At 67.0% G+C, this 23,731-nt stretch overlaps 2 protein-coding genes across 2 annotated transcripts; both read right to left on the bottom strand.

Moving 5' to 3' along the window:
- Positions 1-3,761: 3,761 nt before the first annotated feature.
- On the bottom strand, positions 3,762-11,960 carry NTRK1 (neurotrophic receptor tyrosine kinase 1). The gene is made up of 17 exons (XM_054806155.1): positions 11,779-11,960; positions 10,162-10,236; positions 9,926-9,997; positions 9,283-9,351; positions 8,793-8,947; positions 8,504-8,652; positions 8,251-8,377; positions 7,841-8,170; positions 7,567-7,584; positions 7,376-7,434; positions 7,034-7,136; positions 6,542-6,688; positions 6,279-6,409; positions 6,016-6,188; positions 4,328-4,568; positions 4,055-4,213; positions 3,762-3,947 (listed from the first exon to the last, which is right to left on the bottom strand). The coding sequence occupies exons 1-17, from the start codon at positions 11,958-11,960 to the stop codon at positions 3,762-3,764; spliced, it is 2,376 nt and encodes a 791-aa protein (XP_054662130.1).
- A 1,590-nt stretch (positions 11,961-13,550) lies between these two features.
- On the bottom strand, positions 13,551-23,690 carry INSRR (insulin receptor related receptor). The gene is made up of 22 exons (XM_054806154.1): positions 23,102-23,690; positions 20,528-21,079; positions 19,329-19,641; positions 19,092-19,234; positions 18,787-18,931; positions 18,491-18,705; positions 18,293-18,419; positions 17,938-18,176; positions 17,687-17,854; positions 17,372-17,561; positions 17,208-17,249; positions 16,849-17,114; positions 16,574-16,710; positions 16,252-16,417; positions 15,711-15,819; positions 15,507-15,577; positions 15,063-15,292; positions 14,861-14,971; positions 14,577-14,736; positions 14,367-14,496; positions 14,139-14,273; positions 13,551-13,968 (listed from the first exon to the last, which is right to left on the bottom strand). The coding sequence occupies exons 1-22, from the start codon at positions 23,193-23,195 to the stop codon at positions 13,698-13,700; spliced, it is 4,014 nt and encodes a 1,337-aa protein (XP_054662129.1). The 5' UTR covers positions 23,196-23,690; the 3' UTR covers positions 13,551-13,697.
- Positions 23,691-23,731: the final 41 nt, after the last annotated feature.

Below are 23,731 nucleotides of genomic sequence, written 5' to 3'. Positions count from 1 at the left end.
ACACATCGTCCCTGCATCCCGACATCCCGGGCGCACATCATCCCTGCATCCCAGAAACACGTTGTCCCTGCATCCTGGTATCCTGGGCACACATCGTCCCTGCATCCCGACATCCCAGGAACACATTGTCCCTGCATCCCGACATCCCGGGCACACATTGTTCCCACATCATGGGCACACATCATCCCTGCATCCCAGAAACACGTTGTCCCTGCATCCTGGTATCCTGGGCACACATCATCCCTGCATCCCAGGCACACATCATCCCTGCATCCCGACATCCCAGGAACACATTGTCCCTGCATCCCGACATCCCGGGCGCACATCATCCCTGCATCCCAGAAACACGTTGTCCCTGCATCCTGGTATCCTGGGCACACATCATCCCTGCATCCCGACATCCCAGGAACACATTGTCCCTGCATCCCGACATCCCGGGCGCACATCATCCCTGCATCCCGGGCACACATCATCCCTGCATCCCGACATCCCAGGAACACATTATCCCTGCATCCCGACATCCCGGGCACACATCATCCCTGCATCCTGGGCACACATCATCCCTGCATCCCGACATCCCAGGAACACATTGTCCCTGCATCCCGACATCCCGGGTGCACATCATCCCTGCATCCCGACATCCCAGGAACACGTCGTCCCTGCATCCCCGCATCCCGGGATCATCATCCCCGCTTCCTGGACACACGCTGTCCCTGCCTCTCGCCATCCGAGGCACACACCATCCCTACATCCCAGGCTCCTGGCCGTGCATCATCCGTATCCCGGGATCCCTGGCCTTGCGTCACCCCTCTATCCTGGATCCTCAGCCATCCATCGCCCCTACATCCCTGCGATCCGGGGATATAGCACCCCTACATCCCGGGATCCCCGGCCATACATCACACCTACTAACCTACACCCCCGGCTCCTGCCCGTACATCCCACCTGTATCCCGGGATCCCCAGCCACGTGTCCCCCCGCATCCCGGGACTCCCGGCCAGGCAGCTCAGCACCACGTGCGTGTCCCCCCCCATGCCCAGCTGCCCCCCGCTCCCAGCGAGCACACGTACATTAGCCGGCCTCAACTGATGTCAAGGCGCCGTTAATTGCCTCTCCTCGTTACAGTAATAGCTCTAATCACTCATAACGATTTTCACGTCCCAAGGTGGCTCAGCTGCCCCCCCCCCCCCAGCCCACCCCAGGGCTCCATTAGGATCAAGCCCACCGGCAGCTGGGGGGGGTCTGCTGCGGCCACCCCAAAACGGCGCTTCCCGGAGCAGGGGTGGGCACCGAGGCCGTGGGGGCTGTGGGCGCAGGGGGGGTCCCGGGCTGGGGACGTCGGGGCCAGGACAAGCCGGGGACATCCGGAGCTGGGGATGTGGTGTGGAAGTGACCCCCCCCTTCCCCCTGCCCCCCCCCCGATGCTCTTACACAAGGTGTCCCCAGGGCAGCGGGGAAGGATTGCGTGGGGACCCTTCAGCTGCGCCTCAGCACCAAGATGCCTTTGCAGCCCCCCCGAGACCCCCGGTGCTGGAGGGGATGGGGACCCCAAGTGCACTTAGGGTCGGCCGGGGGCTGTGTGGGGTCTGGTCAATGCTCAGCACCCCCCCGGCCCTGGACCCACAGCACAGGGACGCAGCTGCATCCCCAGCCCCGACGTCCCCCAAACCACCAACCCCATCCTTGGGGGGAGGAACCCCAAAAAACAGGGCTGGTCCCCTTAGGGGCTTCTGGGGGGGGATGTGGGACCCCCCCACCCAGGGAGAAGACCCAGCCCCACTGGGGGCCAAGCCAGCAGCGTGGGGGAGCAAGAGGGCGGCTCAGCGGGGGTGGGACCCCCCTGTGCAGGATGCGGCCCTGGACCACCAGCAGCTCTTTGCTGCTGCAAGAGGCAGAATCGGGCCCAGGACCCCCCAACCCTCATTAACCCTCGTTAGCGGGGCCAGGCCGTGGTGCCGCTGGGGCGGGCAGTTATGCCAGGGAGCGGAGCCGTTAATTACCTCATTGCCAGAGTCCATTACTGCTCCCCCTGGAGCGGGTGAAATGGAGAAACTGTGGCGGGGGGGGGGGGGGAATAAAATCAATCAGGGCTGAACCCTTCAGGGAGAGGGGCTGGGGGGGGCCTTAACCCTTCCCTGCCCATCCTAAGGGGGAAACTGAGGCACAACTGGCCCCAAGGGGGAAACTGAGGCACTGCCACCCCATGGGGGAAAACTGAGGCACGGCTGTGGGGAAGCCCACCCTGCTCGGGGCAAGGTGGGGAGAGGGGGGGTCACCACCGCACACGGTCCCTTTTGGGGCATTGGTCTGCGGCAATCTGCGGCACGGGGCTGGAAAAGCTCAAGGTTGTAATCTTGTTCCTTCCTCAAATTAGATAAGAGGGAAAAAGGCCAATAAATCAGCGCGGGCAGCGATTAGAGAAACCCCAAGGAAGCAGGTGGGGGGCTCTGCTGGCCGGGCTGCACTCAAACGGGGCCGGATCCTGCCCATGCTGGCTCCCCACGTATCGGGGCTGGACCCTCGGCAAAGATTTAGGGCCAGGAGCCCCGGGCTGGATGCAGCCCCGCGACAGGGTTTGGGGCTGGATTGCAGGCGGGGAGCTGTGGGGCGCTGGGGACAGCTCCGGTTTCCTCCGGCTCTCGTCTTGCCGCATCCAGCCCCGGCCACCCGGCACCCACCGCGGACCCCCCCACCTTGCACCGTGCCTCAGTTTCCCCTGCAACCCCGCTTTCCTCCCGCTTATCTCGGGTCACGGTGGGTAACAAAGGAGCTGCCAGGGCCCTGCCTGCGCTGCCTAATTAGCCAGATGAAATCAATTCAGCTCCATTACGGTCAGATCCAGGTCTCAACCATTACCAAGGCGGCCGGAGAGCCCGGGGAAGGATGATGGAGTGGACGCTACAGGGCATGCGATAACCCCCCGGCTCCGATCGGGGGGTGCAGGGAATGGGGGGCTTTGCCCCTTTGGGGGGGGTGTTGGCTTTGTGCTGTGAAGTCCATCCCCCCCCCCCCCCCCAGACCCCTTAGTGAGGGCACCCCGGGCTGGGGGTATGGCGTGAGCATCACTGGGGGGACGGCCACGGTGGTCCCCACGGCAGAGCCAAAAAAAAAAAAAAATATCCCTCTCTTGGCTGGGGATGGGGACATCGGCCCGGCATCACCCCCACATCCCAGAATCCCTGGGGTAGCACATCCTCTCGAGCTCCAAAAAGCCCTTTTTTTTCCCCAAAAGCCCTCCACCTCACCCCGTGTGCAGCAGCCACCCTGGAGCAGGCAGGTCCCAGCGCAGGGGAGAGGTGGACAGTTTTATTATCGACCGGTTTCGCTGCAGAGCGGGCGAGCGGGGGGCGTCCCCGCCGGCTGGGGACCAGGATGGGGGGGGACGAAGGAGCAGCCAAGCCATGGGGTGCCCCCAAGTGCCCCCCCCCCCATCCGGCTCCCACACCAGCACAGACCCAGTGCTGGAGGGGGTCTCAGCTCTGCGCCCCCCCCAGAGCAAACCCACATCAGCCGAGCGCCTCCGCCGCAGCACGCCAGGCAAACGCCAAGGAGCCAGGCGGCACAGCCACAACCCCGGGGGGGGGGGGCACAGCCTTGGGGGACCCCCAGCCCTACAGCCCCCCCCCCCAGGGGGTGGGCTGCCATTTCCCACTATAAATAAGGTTTCAGCCCTCTCTCCCCATCGGGGCATCAGTCCGGGGGGGCTCCGTTGGGTGGCGGAGGGGTGCAGCGGGGACCAGAGGGTGGGTGGGGGTCCCCGCTCAACCCAGGATGTCCAAGTAGACGGGGGGGGTCTTGACAAGAGCCTGGAGGCGGCTGTGGATCTCCTTGATGGGCCGGCGCTGCTGGGGCTCGCGCTGCCAGCAGCTCTGCATGACGGCGTACACCTCGGACGGGCACGTGCGGGGACGCTCCAGCTCCCGCCCCTGCGTGATGCACTCGATGGCCTGCGGGAACCAGGGATGGAGACAGAGTAACCCCCCCGCCCCCCACCCTGGTAGCCACGGTACCCCCGTGGGGGTCTGTCGCCATCCTCGTGCCCCCCGCTGCTCACCTCGGTGTTGGAGAGCTGGTACCAGGGTTGCTTCCCGTAGGTGAAGATCTCCCAGAGCACCACGCCGAAGCTCCAGATATCGCTCTCAGTGGTGAATTTACGGTAGAGGATGCTCTCGGGGGGCATCCAACGGATGGGCAGCATGGTCCTGCCCCCCACCTGCCCGCAGCGGAGCCGTCAGCGATGCGGGGACCCCCCCCCTCCCTCCCCCAGCCCTAGCCCTGCCGGTTAAGCACCCGTCAGACGCGATGCGGGGAACACCAGCCCGCTCACCCGGTAATAGTCGGTGCTGTAGATATCCCGGGACATGCCGAAATCCCCGATCTTCACCACCAGGTCGTGGCCCACCAGGCAGTTACGGGTGGCCAGGTCCCGGTGGACAAAGTGGAGGGAGGCGAGGTAGACCATGCCCGAAGCGATCTGCGTGGCGATCTGCAGCATGTGGCTCAGCGTCAGCTGCCCGCGGGGCTGCCCCTGCCCCTGCTCCAGGATCTTGGCATCGGGGCCGTGCGACCTGCCCGGGGCACGAGGAGAAGTGGGCAAGGGGAGGCGTGCAGATACGCGTGCGGGACAGCCGTGCACACAGACGGTAGGAAGGATGCGCGCACATGCGCACGCGTGCCAGGGAAGGAAGTGCACGTGTGCGTGCCCTTCCCCTGTGTGCACACGTGCCAGGGAAAGGTGTGCATATGTGTGTGCGTGCACAAGGGAAAGGCACGCACTTGTGCGCATGCACGCCAGGGAAGGGTGTGCACGCGTGTGCGTGCACACAGGGGAAGTGCATCAACATATGCGCATGCATGCCAAGGAAGGATGCGCACGTGTGCGTGCACTCACAAGGGAAAGGGGTGCTCTTGCATGCCAGCGAAGGGTGTGCACATGTGTGCGTCCACACAGGGGAAGGACGTGCAAATGTGCGTGCAGATGCCAGGGACAGGCGTGCACTTGTGTTCACGCATGCCAGGAAAGAGCGTGAACATGTGTGTGCACGCATAGGGGAAGGACATGCACGCGCACAGGGAAAAGGTGTGCACTTGTGTGCACAGGTGCAAGGGAAGGGCGTGCACATGTGTGTGCATGCACACGGGGGAAGGACATACACATGTGAACGCGCACACACACACGTGCATCCTTCCCTGCACAAGGGAAAGGCGTGCGCTTGTGTGCATATATGCCAGGGAAGCGTGTGCACGTATGTGCGCGTGCGCAGGGGAAAAGCGTGCACTCGTGTGCACGCGTGACAGGGAAGGGTGTGCGCATACGTGCATGCACACAGGGGAAGGGCAATGCACGTGTGTGCGTGCACAGGGAAAAAAGTGTGCACATGCGTGCACAGCCGCCAGGGAAGGGTGTGCATGTGCGTGCACGCATGTGTGCGCATCCACGGACCGTCCCGCGGGGAAGGCTGCGTGTCAAGGCGGGGTGGGGGGGCACGAGCCCGCGCTGGCCGGGTGTGAAAACGCGACGACGCGTGCGAAGCGGGCCGGGGGCCAGCACGGCTCTGGCCGCCTCCAGCCGCTTTGCCTTTGATGCCGAGCGCGGCTGACAGCCGTGCCGGGGCGGCCGGGAGCTTGGAGGTTGGGGGGGGGGGGGAGTGGTGTCTGGGGGGGGGGTGGCGTGTGTGTGGGGGGGTGATTCTGCTCGGCAGAACCATTAATGCCAACTCCCATAACAATAATCATAAAAGCCACGTCTCAGAGCTCAGCGCGCGGCCACTAAAGCGATGCCTCTGGCAGCCCCCCCCCTCGTCTAGCAGCAATACCTGGGGGGGCAATCGAAAAGTCTCTGCTTATTCCAGCTGATGGCCAATCTCTCTCTATTTAAGCCTCTCAGACAGCTAATCTAATCAATATTGCAAGGAGGGCTGCATTAGCAGGGAGCAGGCTGGCTGCGCTGATGGAGCGGCAGATGAGGGCCGGGGCGGGGGGGGTGATAGGACCCGACCCCCCCCTGCAGCCCACCTGAGGAAGCGGTTGAGGTCGCCGTGCTTCATGTACTCGAAGACCATGATGAGGGGTTCGCCCTCGGTGCAGACGCCGTAAAACTTGACGATGTGTTCGTGCTGCAGCACCGTCAGCAGCTCGGCTTCCCGTTGGAAATCCAAGCGGGCGCTTTCCGTCACCTCCTTCAGCGCCTGCCGGCACACCGTGTCAGCCCGGCACCGACCCCCCCCAACCCAGCATCGCGGATATTCCCACCCCCCCTCCCCGCTCCTCTTCCTCACCTTCACGGCCACCAGCATCTTCTCCTGCTCCGGGAGGAGGTTGTAGCACTCGGCCAAGAAAACCTTCCCGAAGGCGCCTTCGCCCAGCTCCCACTTCAGCACGATGTCCCGTCGCTGCACGTGGTGCACGCCTTGGGGGGGGGGGGCACACACACACCCCTGCCCCTCAGTGCCCACCCCCGGATCAGGGACGGGTTGTTTGGGAGGATGCTCGGGGACCCCAATCGTGTGTTGTCCCCCCCGCCCCCCCCCCCAGCACTCACAGGCGTTGCAGAAATACTGGGGGTTCTCGATGAAGTTGCTCTTCAGCCCCTCCAGCTTGCTCTCGGCCGAGGAGAGGGGGCTGCTGCCCAGGTTCATGAAGTGCAGCGACATGGCCAGGTCGTCCTCTTGGGCCAGCGCCGCCGAGCCTTGCGGGGACAAGGCCAAGGCCATCGGGGGGGTCCCGCGTGCACACATCACCCCCCCCCCCTCCGAGCCGGTGCAGGCAGTGCCAGGCTCTGCCGAGCATCCCCCCGCCCCGGCCAGCCCCCGGGGGCCAGCCAGCCCGATCAAACCCATTTAGAGGCTGAATCCATTCCAGGAGTGAATTAGCAGCTGCTGCCCGCGCTGCCGGGGGGGAACCCGCACCCCCCCACCACGGTCCCCCATCCACGGTCCCGTCCCCGCAGCTGTGTCCCAACCCTGGTCACCCCAGGGATGCGGGAACCGGGGCGTCCCCACGCCGCGGCACCGGGTGAGCTGGGGGGACTCACGGTTAATGCCGAACTTGGACCGGCGCCCGCACTTGTTGAGCACGATGAGCATAACGGAGAGGAAGAGGCAGGCGAAGACGGCCAGCGCCACGGCCACCGAGACCTGGTGACGGCAGGGACAGGGCTCAGGTTGGGGACCCGCCAGCCTGGGGCGGGGGGCTGAGATGGCCACAAGTCCCAGGAGCTGCCGCAGGGGAAACTGAGGCACGGGGACTCTGCCCTCCATCCCCGTCACACGTCCCCATCCCGCTTGGCTCTGGTTTGGCGGTGCCCTAAGGGTTTGTCCCACCCTCCCGCAGGTGTCCTGGTGCCCCCATCCCAAATCACGGAGCACCCCCTCACCCCGAACGTGTGCTCGTCCGTCGTCTCCACGGGCCCCTCCAGCGAGCTGTTTCTGGTGCCTGGGGCAGGGAGAAGGGCGCGGGGTGAGCGTGGGGCAGGGGGTCCCTGTCCCCTGGGGTGGTCCCAGCAAGGGGAGGCGGGGGGCTCAGGATCAGGGGACCCCACGGGGAGCAGCGCACCCGGTCACTCACCCAGCGGAGACAGAGACACTGGTGCAGCCCAAAGGGAGAGAGCAATTAGAAACACTCGTTATTCCCCAGGCGAGAGCGCCCCGTCCTTCCCCTTCCCACCCCCTGGGGAAACTGAGGCACGCCAGGGCCTGCTCGGAGCCAGCGGGCAGAGCCGGATACAACCAATTTTGCACACTAACGCAAGGAGAGATGCGACACATCTCCTCCGCTGACACCCGAGGTGGGGAGTGGGGGGGAAAGCTCCCGGGCAGCCCCCCCCCCCACACACACGTACCGGGGATGGGCTCCTCGGGGCTGAAGCTGAAGGGGTTTTCCATGAACCGCCCCTGGACGCTGCGGGCGGCGGAGCCCAGGGGGTTGTGGACCAGGAGGGTGTAGTTGCCGTTGTTGACGTGCGTGGGACGGTTGAGCTGGAGGCAGCCGTGGAGGACGGTGGAGTTGTGCTCGTACTCCACGATGCGGGTGTGGATGTAGGGTCCCTCGGCCAGCACCGTGCCGTTGAAGAGCCAGCGGATGCTGGGGACCGGGTTGCCGTCCACCGAGAAGGGGATGCACCAGAAGTGCTGGGGGATGGCTTCGTGCAGGAGCAGGATCACGGGGGGGACTGGGGGAGACACAGCAGGGTGGGTCCCCGAACCGGATCCCTCATCCGGACCCCACGTCGGTCCCCTCCGGGCTGCTCACAGGTGACGTTCAGCATCACGCTGTCCTCCGCCGGCCCCACCGCGTTCTCCGCCCGGCACGTCAGGTCTTTGTGGTTGAGGTTGGAGGAGATGTTGCTGATCTCCAGGACAATCTCCCAGTCCGAGAGCTGCGGGGAGCACCGGGATGGGGTGAACAAACAGCCCCCCCCTGCCCGGAGCTGTGCCAGCTCCTGCATCCCCCCCACCAGTGAGAGGATGCCGCGGCGGGGACGGCACCGCCGGGAAGGTCTTGCCTTGGTGACTACGGGCAGCTCGGGTCCCACCTCAGGCAGCACCCATTCCCCAGTGGCCGGCGGCTCGGCGGTGATGTGGCAGGTGAGGTTGACGCCATCCCCTTGGCGCAGCACCACCTCGGGGTGCTCGATGCGGACGGTCGGGGGGTCTGTTGGGGGGGGGGGGTGTTAGTGGAGCCACCTTCCCCCCCCGCACCGTGTCCCACGCTGTCCCCAGCCAGGTGGCTCGGGACGGGGAGGTGGGGGACAAACCCAGCACCCAAACCCAGCAGGGACCCCCACCACGTACCGCAGGCGCGGAGGGGCTGGCTGCCCAGCGGGACCAGCACGCTGCCCTCCCAGCACCCCAGCGACTGGTTCCCCAGCTCGGCCCGGCTCCCGTTCTGCCAGAGCTGCAGCCAGCGGAGGCCGCAGGAGCAGTTGAAGGGATTTCCCACCAGGATGCTGAGATGGGGCAGGGAAGAGGACAAGGGGTCAAACAGGTTGCGGTGACCCAGGGTCCGCAGCAGGGTCAGCCGAGGCCGGGTGCAGCAGCCCCAGCCCCAGCCGCACTGATCCTGCGCTGAGCGCTGCCAAATGCACCCAGGGGCTGTGCGCCGATCCACGCGTGCCATCCCCGTCCCCATCCCCACGACTGTGGCTGTCAGAGCTGGCAGATCGGCCACCACAACTCGGGGTGCATCCCCAGCCCCGTCCCTGCCTCCGTGTCACCCCGGGGATGCATCCTCGGTGGGGGATGCTCCGCGCCCACCTTCCCCCCCGCTCCCCAGATCACTCACAGCTCTTGCAGGGGCAGATGCTGGAAGGTCTTCCAGGACAGGCTGTGCAGCGCGTTGGAGGACAGATTCCTGCTGGGACAGACCCCGTCAGCCGCCCCTTCCCACCACAGACCCCGTCCTGCATCACGCCCCCCCCCCCCCACCCTTGCAGGGGGTCCGGCACACACCGGGGCACAGGGCAGCACCGGGGCCACTGCTGTCACACCGTGACCAAGCAAAACCACCTCTGCCAGGGCGCCGGGCGGGACGCAGGAGCTGGCACCCCAGGGTGGGGGTTTATGGGTCCCAAGCTCAACCTTCAGGCACCTCCCTGCAAGCGGGGAGCCCCACGCACCCCAGGGCAGGGTCCCATCCTGCTCCCCGGGGTCCCCTCCCACTCCAGGGCAGCACAGAGCTCCCGGGGGGCCGGCAGCTGCCCACACTCCTGCCCCCGATCGATGGTTTCCCACTCAGCGGCAGAAGCCCCACGCGCCCCCCCCCAGCCCGGCTGATGTGCCGATGGGCAGCGGGACGCCATCGATCCCGCCCGGGCGTGGGGACCAGCCACCCTGCGCTGAGGCCAAGTGCCTGTGGGGATGGGGGTCCGAGCCCCAAAACTGGGGGGGTGGGGGAGGTAATTGGGGGGAAGAGGGGGGATACTTACACGTGGCTCAGCCTGGGGGTGTCCAGGAAGGCGTCGGCGGAGACGTGCTGCAGCCCCGACCTGGAGATGGTGCTGGGGGAGGGAAGGGCTGAGCACCCACACTGGGGACCCCAAATCCCAATCCTGGGAGCACCCCCCTTCACCTCCCTGCAGCAGGATCAAGCCTCAGGGATCCCCCGTTCACCAGCCCCCCCATTTCCCTGTGCACGGACCCCACCCCACCCCGGGGTGCTCACAGGCTCCTGAGGTCCCGCAGCATCTTGGTGTCAGCGCGGGTCAAGGTCGTCAGCGTCTGCTGGTTCTCGATGATGCTGGAAGGCAAACGGGGGGGGTGGGGGGGTCGCTGTGCCTCAGTTTCCCCTGGGAAGGGGGGGGTGGACCGGGGCTGAGCCGCTGCTTGGAGCCCACGGTCTCACCCAGAGAGCGAGTTTGCTGCATCTCAGCCCCGCTCCCCTGCGGGTCCCCACCTTTCCTCGCACCCCACAGTGTCCTGCGATGTGACGGGGGGCACCGACTGTCCCCCCCTCCCCTTTTCCCAAGGCAGGGGGTGAAGAAAAGCCCCTTTGGGAGCAGTGTGGGGGTTTCCCATCTGCCCCACCCCAGGGGCTGCTCCTGCAAACCCCAAATTGGCAGGAGTTAATTGGGGAATCAGACCCATGCTGAGGGGGTTTGGTCCCACTGACCCCCATCCGTGGGGGGGGGGGGGGTCCTTATTGCCACCCCCACAGACGAGGTGGTGGGCATGGGAGGGACGAGGGAGGCTGGGGCAGCCGGCCGGGGGTCTCTCAGGGGACCACCATCCCCGCCACCACCCACCCCAGCCCACCAGCCAGCAAACAAAGAGCTGGCAGCACCCCGCGGCACAGCATCCGCCGGCACAGGGGGAAACTGAGGCACGGAGACATGCCGCAGCGAGCCCCCGGCAATGCGGCACAGCCAGGGCTGTGGTGGGGGCAGCACCCAGGAATCCAGGCACCCCAGTATCACCCAGCACCCTGTACCCCCCCAGCACCCTCCTTGCCTCTGCTCGCTCCAGCCCTCCTCTCCCCACCACACATCCTAGGGCAGGGGGATGAGCGAGAGCAGAGCAGGTCCCCCAAACCGGCAAATTCGGGGTGTCCTCCCTCAGCACCCCAACCCACAGGCCGCAGGGCAGGTTGACAGCACTGCCGGGGGGGGGGGGGGGGTGAGGGGCTCGGTCCCTCCCTGCACCCCAACCCTGCCCACCACGACACGGGTGCTCCCTGCCCCAGAACTCCGCCGCACCCTCAGCCCTCCGCTCCCGCTGGCATCGCTGCCCCCAGCCCCTCGCTCACTCCCTGGGGGGGGGGAATGCAGCAGGGGCCTCCCCATCTTTGCATCCCCCCAATGCTTCCCGCCCAACAGCCCCTCTCCCCACAGCGATCCCAGCCCTGTAACAGATCCTGCCCCACCGCTACAGTCTCAGCCCCGTAGCTCCCTGCTCCATCACTGCCCCAGCACAGTCCCAAGCTCCGTCATCCCCAGCCCCGTCATCCCCGGTCCCCCAGCCCCATCACCCCCATCATCCCCGGTCCCCCAGCCCCATCACCCCCATTACCCCTGGTCCCCCAGCCCCATCATCCCCATTACCCCTGGTCCCCCAGCCCCATCATCCCCATTACCCCCGGTCCCCCAGCCCCATCACCCCCATTACCCCTGGTCCCCCAGCCCCATCATCCCTGTCCCCCAGCCCCATCACCCCCATCACCCCTGGTCCCCCAGCCCCATCGCTCCCTGTTCCACCACCGCATCCCCCAGCCCCTCGGGCCCCACCGCTCTGCTCCCCCCCCCCAGCCCCTCTGCCCGCTCCCCACCGCCCCATCCCCACTCACACGTCGGTGAAGCCGCCGGTTCCCAGCAGCCGGGCCAGGCTGCCCACGGTGCCGGGCTCCCGGCAGAGCAGGGTACCGGCCCGGGGGCAGCGGCAGGGCCGGGGGCAGGGACCGGCAGCGCCCGGGGCGGGCAGGGGCAGGAGCAGCGCGGCCAGGCAGAGCCAGGCGGGCAGCGGCGGCATCGCGGGGCCGGTCCCGGGGCCGCTCCCGGTGCCGGTGCCGCCCTCCCTCGCACTTGCCCGGCAGCCCGAGCACGGGGCCGTGCGGGGCTTAAAAGCAACGCAGGGACCGGCCTCCCGGGAGGGGCCGGCGGCTCCCCCCGCCCCGGCACCGCCCCCGCCCCGGCGACCCCCGTCCGGCCCGCGGGCAGGGATGGAGGGGCACGGCCGGGCACCCCCCCCCCCCCCCGAAACTCACCGGGCACAGCCCTGCCCCGAGCCCCCCGCCCCACGGAGGGGTGTCCCGCCGCATGCCTTCACCCTGCCTGCACCCTGCCTGCACCCTACACCTGCAGACCTGCACCCCACAGCCCCAAAGCTGCCCCCCAGCCCCACAGAGCAGCATCCCAGCACCGGGACCCCCAACCACACGTGCTCCCCCCTTCCAGGATCTGGCTGCGTGTAAGGGACAGGGGACATCACACCAGCACCCCCAGCTCGTGGGGCCACCAAGAGTGTCGCCCCCCCCCCCCAAGCTGTCACACCCAAAACTTTGAAGCATTGCAGAGCTGCCCTGGCTTGGGCTCCTCCCGCAGCGCCTCGTTATTGTGGGGTGCAGAGAGGCTGGGCGCAGGGGGGACGTTTGGTGGCACGGTGACGTTATCCCCAGCTGTCACCCGTGGCCAGGACCCTCCTTCCTGGGGAGGCAGGGGACGGCTGGTGTGCACCCACCACCCCCCGGCCCTGGGGGTCCCCATCCCCACCTGGCTGTTGCCTGTCCCCAAGCCTGTCCTCGGGGCACCTCGGGGGTGGCTCATCTGTGCACTAAGTTTAGCACGTTCTCAGCCTGCTCAGCCCCGGGCCCATCTCCCACACCAGCCCCCAGTGGCACACATGGGGACACGGTCCCCCCCTGGGGTGACCCCCCCCGTGAGACCCCACTGCCCATCCCCAGCAGCCCCCCCGGCAGAGCGAGCTGGTGGCTGCCGCCCGCCACGTCCTCCCAAATTCCCCTGCTTTGACGTTTTTCCCCAGAAACGCCCCCGGTTCGGGCACCGCAGGGCAAAGCCGCAGCTGGGGCGCGCAGGAAGTGGATGGGGCCGGCGGGGAGAAGGGGGGGGAGCGGAAAGCCCTGTGTGCTGCGCCGCCCTGACCCCCACAAACCAGGCACCATCACGGCCGAGCTTCGTCCCCCTTTATTCACGCTCATCCTGCTGCCACAGATTTGACAGTGAAGCCCCTTCCACGGACCAGCACAGGCCCGGCACTGGTCCCAGTGCCGGAGACTTGGGGGAGGCATGAGGGTGGCCCCAGGCGTCTCCCACTGCAGTGCTGCCCCGTGCCTCAGTTTCCCCACCTGTAAAAGGGTGGGGGGGTCGCGCTACTGACCTGTTTAGCGGGCGGCTGGGGAGCGGCGGCAGAGAGAGGTTGGTGGGGGGGACGCCGAACCCCAAACCCTGTCCCGACCCCCAGACTCCCTTCCCCCCCCCCCAAAAAAAAAAAATATGGAAAGACCAGGGTGGCAGCCCCCCGCTCCCCCCCCCCCGACTTGGGGCACCCCAATTTATTCCCAGGAGAAATGCACCCCATGGAGCATCCTCACTTTGCCTGCCACCCCCTTCCCAAGGCACCCACTCCTCGGCCGAGCCCTTGAGAGCAATAAATAACACTGGGGGGGGGGGTGTGTCCCAGTGGTGGGGGGGTGGCTGGAGGAGGGCAGGGGGGTGCAGAGTCCGGTGCGGGTCCAAGGACACGCCGGGGTCAGAGTCGGGCCGTCCCATTGGGGAGCCGGCCGGGGCTGTGGTCCTTGCGGGCAGGCGGGGGGGACGCGGGGGGCTCGTCCTCCCCGGGGGACTGATCCGTCTCGGCGTCGGAGGGTTCGCCGGAGCCGCGCCGGCGGTTCTCGGGGCTGTAGAAGAAGGAGAGGGTGCGGAACGCGGGCGCCATGTGGTCCTTGATGCGCTCCAGGAGCTGGACGAAGGAGGGACGCTGGCGCGGGTTCTGCTGCCAGCACAGGCACATCAGCTCGTGGCTGCGGGAGAGAGGGGGGGCTGCTGGGTCTTTGGGAGGGTCCCGGCACCCTGCAGCCACCCCAGCCAGACCAGAGGCCAGGGTGATGGGCTCCGTGCCAGCTCCCACCCCCAGCCTTTCCCATAGCGGGATGGGGGATCCATGGGAGTCTCCCCCCACCCCCCAACTCACAGTTTGTCGGGGCAGTTTTCGGGCCGTTCCAGGACGCCGTTGTCCATGACGAAGCGCAGGACCTGCTCGTTGGACATGCCCTGGTAGGGCTGCTCAGCCAGCGTGGCGATCTCCCACAGCACCACCCCGAAGGACCTGCCGGCACGCTGCCGCTCAGCCGGGGTACGTCCCCCAAATCCCCCCAAGCCCCCCCCCACCCATGCGTGGTAGCCTCACCCCAAGACCTACCAGACATCGGACTGTGTGTTGAAGATACCGTCCTTGAGGGCCTCGGGGGACATCCAGCGGACAGGGAGCAGCCCCTTGCCCCCTTTCCGATAATAATCTGTCTCGTAGATATCCCGGGTCATGCCGAAATCTGGTGGAGGAGGAAGAGGAAGCGTGAGCACCAGGAGAGGGGGGGGCCGGCAGCGAGCCTGCCCGCCGCTGCCCACCCACCTCCGATCTTGACAGTGAAGTCCTCGGACACCATGCAGTTGCGGGCAGCCAGGTCCCGGTGCACGAATTTGTTGGCGTTGAGGTACGCCATGCCGTCGGCGATCTCCCCCGCCATCTGGATCATGTCCTTGAGCGACGGCGGTGGCAGCCCGGGGTTGTTCTGCACCGTGCACAGAGAGTCGGGGCTGAGGGGGGACACACCAGGATACACACACACACCCCCCGGGAATGGGGTGGTCACCCCATCATCCACAGGGCACCGCAGCACCCGGCCAGCCCCTCACCTCGGCATCAGGCCTGAGCGAGCGCAGGTAGCTCTTCAGGTCCCCGCGCGTCATCAGCTCCATGATGACCAAAGCTGGCTGGCCCTGGGACACGACACCGAGCAGACGGACCTGGGGGGACAAAGAGGGGTGGCAGATGAGTGGCTGGACACCCCCCCCCCCCGCTCCGTGTCCCCTCTCTCCCCCCAAGCCGCCCACCTACCACGTGGTGGCACTTGAAGGCTTTCATGACAGAGGCCTCGTTGAGGAACTCGATGCGCTCCCGCATGGTGGCCAACTCGTTGACCGTCTTCAGGGCCACCTTGGTCTCCTCGCCCTCGGTGGCCAGCCCCAGCGCCAGCCCCTCGTACACCATCCCGAAGGAGCCCTGCCCCAGCTCCCGGATCACTGTGATCTTCTCCCGCGACACCTCCCACTCATCGGGGATGTACACTGTGGAGGGACCACCCCATCTCCATCCCCATCCCCATCCTCATCCCTGTCTCCATCCCCATCTCTATCACCATCCTCATCCCCATCCTCGTTCCTATCTCCATCCTCATCACCGCCTCCATCCCCGTCCTCGTCCCTGTCTCCATCCCAACCCCAGCAAGGGAAGGGGGCAGCAGAGCCCCCCAAGGATCCCCCCCCACCCATCCCTACGTACTGTCCGAGGCGCTGAAATACTCGGGGTTGACGGAGGCGTAGAGCGTCCCGCTGGGGTACCCGTCGTTGCTCCTGCGAGGGGTGGGCATCGCTCAGAGGATGGGGGGCAAGGGCACGATGCCGCCTTGCCATGACCCTCCCCCAGCCCTGGTTCCGTTGGATCCAGCCCCAGCCCAGCCCCGGGGGTGCAGGGGGGGGTCACTACCTCTTCTTGTTGTAGAAGAAGACGAAGACGGCGAGGCAGGAGATGAGCACCATGAGGACCACGGGCGTGACAGTGAGCAGGACGTAGAAGCTGCCGGACTCCTCCTCGGCTGCCGGGAGCAGGCGGCCGTGGGCCAGGGCCCAGCCGCTCATCCCACCCCACATGTTACGGCATGCTTGTCCCACCACCACCACTGGGCCAGAGAGGGGGACCCCCAGCTCCCCACACCAGCAGCACCCACTGATCTCTGGCTGTCCCCATCCCGGAGCATCCCCCAGTCCCCTAGATCCCCCAATCCAGCAGCATCTCCTGATCCCCAGCTCCCCAATCCAGCACCATCCCCCATCTTCATCGTCCTGGTCCAAGAGCATCCCTTGATCCTCTGCATCCCGGTCCAGCAGCATCCCCCATTCCCCCAGCTCCCTAATTCAGGAGCATCCCCCATATTCAGCATCCCGGTCCAGGAGCATCCCCTGACCCCCAGCTCCCCAGCTCCACAGCCAGGGACCCCACTGGTATCTCCCCTGTCCCCCGTGGGTACCTGGCCCCAGGATGTAAAACTTGACCAGCCCTGTCCACGAGCCGTTGCCGGCCAGCGAGGTGGCCCGGACCTTGGCCGAGTAGTTCCCCGGCTGGAGCAGAGCCAGGTGGACCCCCCTGTACTTGGAGTAGCGGTGGCGGGAGACGCAGACGACGGTGGTGACCTCCTGGGAGGGACAAAGGAGGGTGGCGAAGGGGATTTCATCCCCCCCCTCCCCAGCCATGCACAAGCCTCGTGGGAGGGAGATGAGGGGGATGGGGACGGAAGGGTGCTGTGCCCCCGTAAGCAGACCGGGCAGGGGGTGCCGCAGGGGACTCCTCACCTCACTCTCACGGCTGTACTTGATCTCGTACTTGAGGATGAGCCCGTTGGGGTTCCTGGGCTCCTCCCAGCGCAGCAGGACGCTGTTCTTGCTGGCCGGCTCCCACGTGACGTTGCCGGGAATGTTGTCGGCTTGCACTGGTGAGGGGCGCGGAGGGGATCAGCTCCCAGGGGTGTTACCCGGACCCCAACCCGGTGCCAATCCCCCATCCCAAAGGCACCAGGACCCCAGAGCATCCCAGCATCGCCGAGATTTTGGAGGCTGCCGTGACCTACGCTCCGGCATGGTCCTGGCAAAGACGAAGGTGGCGGCGCTGCAGCCCACGGTGTGCGCAGCATGGTTGCAGGCGTGGATGTCGATGCGGTACTCGGTGAAGTGCCGCAGCCGCGACAGCACCACGCGGTCACGTACCACCTTGTCCTCGAAGATCTGGAAGTCGGGTTTGGGCTCACCCCCGGCGCGGCTCGGGGCCGGCGGCTCTGCTGAGGAGGCGTTGGCCGGGGATGTGACGGCCACCACCTCCCTGCGCCGCTTCGGGGTCCTGTGGGAGATGGGGACAGGAGGCGGTGGGGAGGCAGGACACCTGGGTTGTCCCCCAAAATCGAGCAGGGGATGGGAGACCCTCCAGGCTCACCTCTGTGGATTCTTGTTGATGGACGTCACCTTCCAGGGTGGCCTGAGAGAGCGGGAAATTGGTTAAAGGAGCTGCCAGGAGCTGCCACCGGACCCCCCACCCAGGACCGACCCTTGCACCCAGCCTGGGGGACCCCCCTGACACAGGGACCCCCTGGGCGGCACCTGGGAATGATGATGGAGTTGTGGAGGAAGTTCTCAAACTTCTTCTGGAAGGACTCGGCTTCACCCTCCATGCGGAGCTGCCCGTCGGCGGGGCGGCAGGGGCAGCACCGCTCCTCCGCGTCCTGCTCCATCTCGGGGCCATCCCCGTCCCCGAAGCGGGTGTCCGCGCTGCTGGTGGGCAGCTTCAAACCTGCGGGCAGGGACGGGCAGGGCTGGAGCCCGGCTTGGTGGGAGCATCCCCATCCCAGCTGCTGCTTTCAACCTGCCTGCCCTGCCCGCCCTGCCTGCCCTGCCCGCCCTGCCTGCCCTGATCACCTTTGTGGCAGTAGTCGTTGACGTAGAGCTCCATGTCCTCGGCCAGCTGCTGCCACAGCACCAGGTAGTAGGTGATGTTGCCGTTGCGCTGCGTGGGCGGCTTCCAACGCACCACGATGTGGGAGGAGGAGTTGGACATGGAGATGACGTCCCGGGGAACCGTCGGGGCTGGGCAGACACGGGGGGGAGGTGTCAGTTCGTCTTTTGGGGGGCCACCATGGGCATCCCCGTGCCCCTCGCCAGCCCCTTACCCGCCGGCATGGTGCGGATGTAGACCACCTCGCTCTGCGCCCCGTAGTTGCGTCCTTCCTCGGCGGTGGTGAGGGTGATGGCGCGGACAAAGATGGCGTATTGGGTCCAGGGCCGGAGGTTGAGCAGAGCCACCCCCGGCGCCTGCTCGCTGCTGAGCGGCAGCTCCACGTCCAGCACGTTCCAGCTCTGCGCTCCGCAGGCGTCCTGTCCCACGTACTCTGACACGTTCTGGAAGGGTCTGTCCCACACCAGACATCAAACCCCCCCTGAGGTCCAGCAGCCCACCAGGCCACCACGGGCTGGGGTCCCCACGCCCTCCGCGATGGGGACAAGTGGGGGACGGGGACCACTTACGACTCCTTATAGTAGACGATGAAGCTGAGGAGGTCCCGGTACTCGGGGGGCCGGTACCGCTCCCACTTGAGGAAGATGCGGTCGGACTCGGTGACGTTGGAGATGAAGCGCAGGGTCTGGGTCTTGCCTGCGGAGGGGTGGCAGGGTTCAGGCGAGGGGGGTCGCGGCACTGCCGGGTGTCCCCGTCCCCATACTCACAGGACGCCCGGTCCCCATTGGTGCGGGGGTTGATCTCCGCCTTGTTCTGCCGCCCCTTGGTGCCCGTCACCTCCTCCATGCGATAGATCTCGGCCAGACACAGCTTGGGGTTGAAGGCAAAGTACATCTTGCCCACGGGGATGGAGAGGACGTGGTGGCTCCAGTCCCAGAGCTGCTGCAGGTTCTGGTTGTCCAGGACGTACAGGGTGTAATTCCTGGAGGAGGAGACGTGGGTGGAGGCAATGGGCACCCCAAAGCCACGTGTGTGCCCCCCCAAACCCACACCCCATCCTCACCCATCCACCATGGAGTCGCCGCGGATCAGCTTGAGGTTCTTGAAGAAGGACAAGGAGACGAGGGCGAAGGAGTGCTTGATCTTCAGGAAGCCCGTGATGGTCTCGATGAGCCCCAGGCTGCTCTGCAGCTCCGAGGCCAGGTTATCTGGGGACAACCCGCAGGCGTGAGCTCGGGGAGGGGGACAACCCCCATTCGTTCACCCTGCAAGGGAAGAGACCCCCCTCCTTCACCCCCGCCCCTGCACCCCTAGGCAGATGTACCCCCCTCCCGGGTTGGGTTGCGGGGGGTCGGATCCGGCACTCACAGCCCCGGCGGATGTTCACGATGAGGTTGCCCTCGACGAGGGTGCAGCCCCCCAGCTCCTGCGCTGCCCGCGTCGAATCGATGGTCTTGGTGCCCACCTTGCACTCCTTGGGACACAACCCCTCGCACTTGTGGCAGAAGATGCTGCGGGCAGGAGGACGGGGACGGGACGTGAGCTGGGCACCATGCCACCACCGTGCCCATGCCGGCGGGGGGCACTGGAGACCCCCCCTTTTACCTGCTGTCGTTCCTGGTGTAGCCCGAGGGACACTCGGAGAGACACTGCCGCTGATGGATGACGAACTTGGAGGCATCGCGGGGGTTGTCGGAGACCTTGCGGAGACTGGCGCAGTACTCGGCGGTGACGCAGCGCCAGCCCTCGTACTCGTAGGTGCGGGGCGGGCAGGAGGGCAGGCAGTGCCCGTTGAAGTGGAAGTGGCGGCAGGCGACGCAGGCTCGGTTGTCGCGGGGTCGCCCGCAGCCCCCCAAGCACTCAGCGTGGCAGCATTCGCCCGTCGCCGTGCACGCCGAGCCCGCGCCGCACGGGCACACTGCGGGGAGAGAGTTGGCGCCGTGGGCGAGGAGAATCCTCCAGGCGCAGATCGCCTGGCCCCGGGGCGGCACGGCGGGGCAGGGGGTCCAGGGTCCGTATAGGGGGGAGAGGGAAGAGGTGGGAAGGGCTGGGGGGGGCTGCTGACGGGGTGGAGGGGTGGCTAGCTGGATGGAGGGATGCAGGGAGGGATGGGGGGATGCAGGAATGGAGAGAGGGATGGATGGAGGCATGGACGGACGCAGGGATGGATGGGGGGATGCAGGGATGGATGGGGGGATGCAGGGATGGGGGGATGCAGGAAGGGATGGATGGAAGGACGAAGTAATGGAGGGATGCGGGGATGAAGAGGGACGCAGGAATGGAGGGATGAGGGGATGGGGGATGAAGGGATGGAGGAATGCAAGAAAGGATGGATGCAAGAATGGATGGAGGGATGAAGCGATGGAGGGATGCCGGACGGACGGGTGGATGGGGTGAGGTTCAGCCTACGCCGAGCCCCAGCTGCCCGGTGCAGCCGGTGCTGGGGCAGCAGCTGAGGTTACAGCGGCGATAAGGATCTGTGTTTACAGTATATATTTCATTACCAGGTCTGGTGTTTACAGCAAACGAGCCCGGGAGGGGCCTGTATTTACCTCGCCGCTGGGAAAACACGGCAGCCGGGACCCGGCCTCTCCTCCGGAGGATGATACAGCGTGGATCCGGTTACCCCCGCCACGCCAGTGTCAGGGGAGCGACCACCACGTACCGGGCCCTGCCATCCCCTTGCGGCTCCACCAGCCTTCCCCAGTGCCCTCCCAGTTTACCCCAACAGCCGCCACGGTGCAAACTGGCACCAACCCGGCAAAGCAACCGGCACGACCGATCCCCGCGCCGCCGGCACCCACCTTTCTGGCAGTAGCTGGATGTCCAGCAGCGATAATCCAGCTGCCCGTTGACGCTGGTCTGCGCGCACGGCTTCTCCACGTCCAGGATGCCCGGGCAGACATCGGCGCACTCTTCGGCCAACTTGTTGCCGACGATGTAGGTGTTGTCCACGGCGTCGGGCAGCAGCAGCCCCCAGTCAATGGTGGAGAGGTGGCAAAGCTCCTGGTTGCGTTCGATGCGGACGGAGCCGCGCAGGACGTGGCCAAGGCTGTGCAGCCCCACGTCCCGCAGATGCGGCATCTCGAAGATGACCAAGGCGTAGCTGAAGAAGAGGTTGGTGCCGCGGATGACGGAGAGGTTGGGGAAGAGATCCCGCAGGCTCTCCAGCCCGTAGACGCGGAAAAGGAGCAGGTACTCGGTGATCATGAGCAGGCGAGGGAAGCTGAGCCCCCGAAAGTCCTCGGCGCCCGTGGTGAACATCAACAGGATCTGCAGGTTGCCCTCGATGATGGAGCAGTTCTCCAGCTTCTGGAGCTGGGAGACGTCGTTGCGGATGTCCATGCTGCCGCAGACTGGGGTGGTGAGAGGGGGGACCCCGTGGGCAGCAGGGACGGGGCAGCTGCCCCCCCCCGCCCAGCTCCAACCGCCCAGGGGTCGTCCCCCCCCCTGCCGTGCCCATCACTGGAGCCACAGAGATGCTCGGGGGGGTTTAATATCCCGGCGCTGCCTGTCAAATGCGGCTGCGATCGGTTTGGGCAGTCGGGGAGACGCAAGCGGCTCTGACAGGCAGCCGGCACGCTGCGGCTCTCCGGGGCACAACACGTCCGTCAGCGTGGCGAGCGGTGATGCTAACGAGGTCTGGCTTCCCCGGGCGGCCGGCTCGCCCCACGTCAGCCCCAGGACCACGTCCCAGCCCCACTGCCCACCCTGAGGGGTCTGGCTGGGGGAAGGGTGCAGAGGGCTTTCCCCCTTCCCTGAGCTGTGGGGCAGCCGTGGGGGGCTCACGGCATCTTCCCCCTCCGTGGGCGCGTGGTTCCCCAGCGTGCCGGCAGCTCCCACAAGGTTAAAATCCCCGGCACGGTGCCCGGGTGGCTAAAGGGACACACGGCGGGGACCCACGCGGCACGGCGCTGGGTTTGCCGTCCCACGGCTTTTCCACCCGGACCCTGGCAGGGAGCGGGAGCATCTGGCGGGGGGGGGGGGGGCGGCACGGGGCCGAGCATCTCCCACTTCCCAGTCCGGCGGGGATGCCAGGATGAGCCGGCGGCTTCCCACCGGCAGCATCCCCGGCCTGAAACCTGACGCCGAGTTATGGTGGAAAGAAGCTGCTGAGATCCCATCCAGGGATTTACTGTAAACACCCGGAGCAAACACGGCCAGCTCGGCGTGTACCCTAAACACCGGGCAATGCCGGCACCCCGTGCCACGGAGACCCGCCGGCCGACACGCGGCTCGTCGGCGCAGGCCAGGTCCCGGCGGGGGTCCGGGTGCGTGGTTCGCCCCTCATCTGTCGGCAGCCAGCCTGGGCTTGTGATTTCGTGGCCGCGTGCCGGTGAACGCGTGCCCGGCGGCATTGTTCCACTCTTGGGGTCACTCGTTAACCGTGGGCACCGCGGCCCTGGCAGCTGCCTGCACCGGCAGGATCACGCAGGCAGGCGCGTGCCCCTCGCCCCCAGCCCCGCGCCCCTCGCCCCCAGCCCCGTGCCGGGGCTCGGCCACTTGCAAGGGGGTGGTGACAGCTGGGGGGAGCCCTGTGTCCCCTGTTCCCCCCCCTCAGTGAGGACACAGGGGTCCCCTCCATCCTTCTGAGGGAGCAGTCCTGGGGGTTACAGCCCCCGCTGCCGCCACCCCCCCTCCCTGACCTTGGCAAAGTCACCCTGTCCCTCTGCCGTGCCAGGGGACGGGGCCCCCCTGTATTCCTGGGGGGACAGAGAGGGGACAGGGGTCCCGGGGGGAGCAGGCACAGTGAGGGACGTCCCCCGGGCAGCTCTTGGTACTGGGATGCTGCACCACCCCCCCCCCAGCGCAGCCCCTCGGTGCTCGGGGAAACTGAGGCACGGGCAGCAGGGAGAGGGGAAGGCAGGACGGACTGACGGACCCCGACCCCAGCCCTCCTGGTGCTCCCAGCGCCCACCAGCCAGGAGCTGGGCCAGGAGACCAGACCCCCCCCTGCAACGGCTGCGAGAGTCGGGACCCACCACTGCCCCCCCCCTCACCCCCCCCCCCAGCCATTTTCCATCCCAGCAGCAGCGCTGGGGGCAGCGGTGCCGGTACCGGCTCCGATTTTCCACCATCCCAGCTCCCGGCGGGGCTGAGCAATCGATGCCCCCGGCTCCAGCTGAGCCCCCCCGCCACGCTCCCCTCTTCCCATCCCAGCGACGGCGGGGGGCGAGGGGGGGGCCACGCTTTGCCCCTCCTGCTGCAGGTGCGGGGGTCCGCAGCGTACGGGGGGAGGGGAAACTGAGGCAGGGAGCACCGAAAGAGCTTTGCCTCGGGGTTTGGCTCTTGCCATGGGCATCGCCACGCAGCCCCCCCATCCCAGAGCTGCCCCCCACAAGCAACCCCCCCACCCCACCCCATATCCAGGCACTTACTTTCGGAGGGGGCCCACACCGGGGGCAGCGGGAGGGGACCGAGGAGCAGCAGCGTCACCCCCAGTCGCAGGGCACCCAGCGTCCTCGTCCCCATCCCCGAGCGGGACCCCCGGGGTCCCGTCCCCGTCCCACCTCGGGTGCTGCTGCACCGCGTCCGGCCCTGCACGCCGTGTCCCGCCGGCACCCACGGCACGCCGGGAGAGGGGTGGCCCCCGCGGCCCTCGCCCGGACCCTGCGGCCTCTTCACTTTTGTTTTCGGTTGCCGCACACAAAATATTTAGCCTGACAACTGCCAGCGCCAGGGCCAGGGCTTGTTTGGGAAATAGAGAGGGGGGAAAACAGGGTGGCCCCCCCCCCGCGCCGGAGCGAGCCGGGAAGGAAGGGCTGCCGCCTGCCTCAGTTTCCCCAGCTGGAGCAGGAAGGTCGGGGTTGCTCCGGCGTGGGGATGCCGGGGAAGCAGCCAAGCCCGGAGTAACATGGAGGAGACGATCCAAGGGTCACCCTCCATCTTGGGGCAGGGGGGGGATCCAGGGTGCCGGGACCTCACATCTCCCGGGGTCCCCACTCCCCAGCAGCCCTGCGGCGAGGAGGAGGAGGGGGAGGAAGGTGCGGGCACTCGGCACGGGCCGG

This window comes from Grus americana, chromosome 29 (assembly GCF_028858705.1).
Source record: "Grus americana isolate bGruAme1 chromosome 29, bGruAme1.mat, whole genome shotgun sequence".
NCBI lineage: Eukaryota > Metazoa > Chordata > Aves > Gruiformes > Gruidae > Grus > Grus americana.
The sequence above is the reverse complement of the archived record's forward strand: the minus strand, read 5'-3'. Positions and strand labels throughout refer to the sequence as shown.